The following is a 5198-nucleotide window of genomic DNA, read 5'->3' as shown; positions in this document are numbered from 1 at the left end:
AGTATATTTTTACATATTTCGGATATCTTGCCAAGTGGAACATGAGGCGGCATGTGTGCAGAACATTCAGTTGTAGAATAGCATAAACGAGAGATTCGATTGAGTCTCTGGTGAAAACCAAATTGATTTTCAAATGAGTACATTTCTCTAAATAACGATTGGTTTTGGCCGCCCATATTTATCAGGGTAGAGCGGACTGCCAGACCACCTTCGCGTACAGCGAGTCTCAACTGTCCAGAACCGTCAATTTGAATCGAAAATTATGGGTCACCAGTTGGGTTTAGTGTTGGATTTAGGACTGCTCCATCCTGCTCACACTCCGGTTATATTCCCTCGGGTTTACACCGGATATAGGGGGTTCAGTTAGATGCATGCCACTCGATTCAAATTCACTGTGTATATTCTTGTGTGTGTGTGGAGGGGGAGATCGGGCAGTTCGATGTGACAAGCCACTCCAAAAACGGATGCGAGACAACCGTGTTGTCGCAGCAGTCCTCTGTCATTACGGGGACAAGCATGACGTAAGGAATGGTAGTTCGTCAACTTTCCTGTCGCGTGATCTAAGCAGTCGAGCTATGGGTTCCTGGGAAATTATTTCTCTGAAAGGGCGTCTTTTGTCTCTGTCCTACGAGTCCGCAGTAAAGCAACGAGTTCCGATTTCCTTAAATGGTGGTCGAATATAGCTGTATGCTGTGGTTCAGATGATCGTTGTAGTAGTTCAGAATTTGGACCGTATTGCGGAACGACAGCTTGTTAGCCCGCAATCATTATGAGACGGGTATCGTTGAAGACGCTGTTAAGCGATGTATTGGTTAGTTCCTTTTGTTAATAACATCACCAGCGTAACCAACCCAAGCTTATGAGACTGAATTCCGGCGACGCGACCCACCTCACTTTCTACATTGCGACTTCTGCTATAAATCCTGCGTTGAAGATCCCACTGGTGTTCCATTCGGTTAGTGAAAATACTGTCAAATGAACTCAAAGTATACAGTCAAATGTGGGTTGAGAAGTCGAGTGGACTCCATTTGGTACTCCCGGGATTTCCAGAGGTCTATTGACAACCGTTCTGACATAATCGGATCAACCGATGCAAACAAGAAGTTTACACACAGTGACACCATTATCTCTTCATCTTCAATTCTGATGTTTGAATTCCCCCTCCAAACCGTGTGTTTGCTGAAAACGGACCCGCTACTGAAGTATTCTGGCACTCTATAATTCTTTGGAGCCGTTACGGGTTGTTGTACCAGGAATCGATAAGAGACATATATGGAGATAGTTGTCCGAAAGTAGAAAGCAGTAGTAATATTGAGGTGACTGGCTGCGGAGGAATACTACCAATGCGCTATTTCAGAAGTCGTAGAAGCATGAAATGCCTGCACAACCTCGAACATTCTGCACTATTACTTCTTTGGAGGCCTTTGGCCTATCGAAACTCAAATGTTTTGCCTCCATCCAACAGTGCACTGACGATTCTCCCCGAATCTGCTAAGCTCGCTGAATATGCCGACAACTAACCCTCAATTGTCTACTCCGGCTACATGTCTCCTCACAAGCTGTTCAAACTAGATGGATTACGGTGTTTCACTCGGAAGTCCAGACAAAGACTGAAACCAGATAAAACGTAGCAGTCTCCACTTGATCGAACAGTTTAACTGTTTACAAAACAGACTACATCCCGCTATCTGCTAAGCTCGCTGAATATGCCGACAACTAACCCTCAATTGTCTACTCCGGCTACATGTCTCCTCACAAGCTGTTCAAACTAGATGGATTACGGTTTTTCACTCGGAAGTCCAGACAAAGACTGAAACCAGATAAAACGTAGCAGTCTCCACTTGATCGAACAGTTTAACTGTTTACAAGCGCCTATATATGCAAAACAGACTAGCATTCCGCTATTGTGACGGCCTTTGGGCAATCGGAGAAGCCGTAATCTCGGATTCAGACCCTTTGAAAATCTGACACTTGATACACTGGCCAGGCGAACAGCACGAGCTTGGTGAGCTTCGAGGTATCTGAATGCTCGTACAAAAGTCAACCGAAACCGTCGTACAAAGCCGAGAACAACAAGAGCAGCAGCCTGGATGTGTGCAGCCTGCGGACACAGATGCCTGAGAAGAATCGGACTCGCAGGTCACTAGGATACTTGCCACAAACCACAGTGGAAGAACCAACCAGTCACCCAGGTACGTTTCTCCCATATATCTTCGAGGTGTTTACTCCATTTTCCAATCAACGCTTGTCCGACTCTAAAGCCGTATTGCGACAGGACAATGTCAATAGCACTCTCACCACTAGTTTACCGCCCTACTACCCATTTCTACTTGACGGCAGTGAACGCCCTATCAGGAGGCGTTGCCATTATAATCTGTCTAGAGCAACTGCGATATCCCGCGGAAATCTGGAAAAACTAACGGATGACGCCAGCGCATTGGAGTAAAAGGACGGAGGCAGTTGAGTATTTCAGTACCATCATGTTTAATCTAGCTGGTGGCTATCGACAGGCCTGTGAGTCTTTGCCCACCAACCTTATTCCCTTGGATTTACGTTGCCATCAGCCGCCTGCGTGTAGCACCGAATTCGGCTCCGCGAAAACAACCGGCTGTTATATTTCTGTGCTCCGGTGTTAATGGGTTAGCTTCTGTTGACCGGCAGATTGGTTTCGGACGTCAACCAATCGGTAGCCATTGACGTCCATGCGATCTCCAGAGTTACTTGCATCGAGTTGGTCAATGGATAGAGGTCTGACAAATACAGTCTCCCGGCACGACAGCCTAAGTGTTGGAACAATAGCAACCGTTTACTAACAGTTGGACCACTCTAATGGCTTCATTCCATCTGCCAACCTGCGACCAGTTCTTTGGACCAAAAATCTTCATTGAGGTCTCTAATCGTCCTTCGGTCTGACTAGAGGCACCCACACACAATCATTAAGTAGGCAAATAAAAGTGCCTTCACGTCACGTCCGCCGTCGCGCTGTGACATCAGTCCGGTCAGCGTATTCACCATCTACAGCAGGATGGACGGTAAGAACATGCTATTGTTGACACTTCTCATCTTTCTTCACGATATCCGAACTTGTATCCTGTCCCGTTTAACAATAATCTTTCTGTAGATCTCAGCTGTGGGTACGTCAGTTAGGCACCTAGGGCAGCGCCACGCGCAGGTCGATTCGGATCATCCTCTCGCCAGTCTGGAGGATTGTTAGTTTATCCCATCAAACTCGAGGAGCGAGCCCGTAATTTGAAGGTATAAATGCTAAGTGAGACAAAAATTAGAGAAATACATCGAATATTCCTGTGCAACAATACTCAAGGGACTTCCAAAAGGACAGTGACTGCCACTGAAGCGAAGCAGAAGAACATGTGGCGACTCCGATTGCATATACGGGGATCATTGGTCGCTACAGCCCTTCAGGCTCAGAGGATGATTCGACTAAACAATGTTAGATGACACTTCAAATAGACTTGTGAGTGGATATAGGTGTAGTGGAACAAAAAGTTTAAGAGGCTAGTGCGGTCGGAAATGCAAGAAGACCGTTTCGGCTAATCCAGAAGACAGGGTCTAAGAAGCCGTGTGTCCGTAGGCTCATCAAAGATGATGTCAGAAGCACGACCTATGATGAAAAAAATCTCTAATAGCTCCGTAACGACCAACAACAAACAGTTGAAGTTTTAACCACCTTAGCTTGAGACCCTTAGAACTTACTTGTTACATAAACCTTTCTGCTGCAAGAAGCGGTGCTAAGTCCTAGCTATGGGTGCGAATAAAACAGAATAAGTGTGACAAACTACAGCGCAACCCCTATTATGATGGAAGACAGCGTTTATGTAATTGCAGTGGTAAGAGAGTCTTCCAGTGACGAAAAAGAGCTTAAAAGGAGACCATGCTCGCAGTTGAGGGAACAACTGTGAACCGCCGCGGGTTGTCACTTTTTGCAGGGAGGTCGTCAGGAACTATACAACTCTGAAGGGCACAACTTTACGCGATCAGCCAGACGCACACACAAAACTGCAGAAAACGGATACTAGGAAAAGCATCTACTTAAATAAAATCAGATGGAGGTACATTTCCAAGAATCAAAGAACAGCACAGAGACTTTTGTAATCTAGCTTGAGGACAGGTTTAGATGAGATGAATTACATTTAGACTCATCTTTATTCCACCTACTTTCAGGAAGCCACAGAAACAGGTTACCTCTACTCTACGGTTTAGTCCGGCAATAAGAGCAAAAACCACATGTTATGGAAGATTCGCGCACGTTCAGGAGCTGTTTGTAACATTATGCACCTACCGTGTTGTGTCATTAGTGTCCGAATTCCGATGCGGCTGATATAGAAACGGTCAAGAAAGTATTGTAGCTGCGTCGCTTCTTCCAGTGAGCATTCGCCTGCTTTTTTCATTTCATTTAATCCCTGGGAACTAAATAGAGGGATAAGTAAACAATACCATACCGCAGCCAACTGGGCAACTGCATTCACATTTTGTTCGATAATCAACTGGAGATCATCCGTGAACTCTGATACCACCGACGAGCGCTTACTATCACATTTAGCATATTTTAGTACTTTGTCAAGAGTTTCCTCGTATCTAGAACTCGGTAAACGCAGATTGTAATAATTACATCGCAGCAACCTTAAGGACAGATGGTGTTTGCAACAAACTCTCCGGAAGGAACTTGCATTCTTTGATCATGTGTGCCATCCGAATGGGTAATTCAGTCCTCAAAAAATCGAAGGATTTCGATGCCGGCTCTGTCTTTCCTAGAATCAGGACAGGTGAGATGAAATCGAATAGACGAAACTTGCCGAAATGAACCAGGTTTTTTAGGTTTACTGGGGTCGGACGCTGACCTCCATATATCTCCAACTTGCGCCCCACTCGTCCGAGGAAATCGTGAAAATTGACGAGCTTCATTGCTAAATTTCAGGAGTGTTCAAATCCGATGAAGACAACATCCGGTCCTCTGGCTCTGTAGGCCAAAGAGCTCGGAGACAACCAGACACAAAGCCATAAGGGGAAATGCGCAAAGGCGCTTGAGGAGAGGGTGGGGCTCCAATTGAACAAGATTCACTGGTATATGTGGGATGACTAAAGCGAGAAGATTTTGTTTGGTCGATTATTTTTCAAAAAGGAACGTCAGTTATGCCATGATAACAGCTCCTACGACTGAACGCCATGACAATGGGTTT

The 5198-nt window shown here is 45.5% G+C and overlaps 1 protein-coding gene across 1 annotated transcript in view; it reads right to left on the bottom strand.

Annotated features, from left to right (window-relative positions):
* The window catches only part of T265_00108 (hypothetical protein), a gene marked incomplete at both ends in the record, with an annotated part of 17243 nt that extends 12320 nt beyond the window's left edge, over positions 1-4923 (bottom strand). Inside the window, 3 exons of the mRNA XM_009163765.1 lie at positions 4301-4421; positions 4461-4596; positions 4631-4923. Coding sequence (XP_009162029.1) covers positions 4301-4421; positions 4461-4596; positions 4631-4923 — 550 coding nt within the window. The remainder of the gene's footprint in view (positions 1-4300; positions 4422-4460; positions 4597-4630) is intronic.
* Between the last annotated feature and the right edge of the window lie 275 nt (positions 4924-5198).

This window comes from Opisthorchis viverrini, assembly GCF_000715545.1.
Source record: "Opisthorchis viverrini unplaced genomic scaffold opera_v5_1, whole genome shotgun sequence".
NCBI lineage: Eukaryota > Metazoa > Platyhelminthes > Trematoda > Opisthorchiida > Opisthorchiidae > Opisthorchis > Opisthorchis viverrini.
The sequence above is the reverse complement of the archived record's forward strand: the minus strand, read 5'-3'. Positions and strand labels throughout refer to the sequence as shown.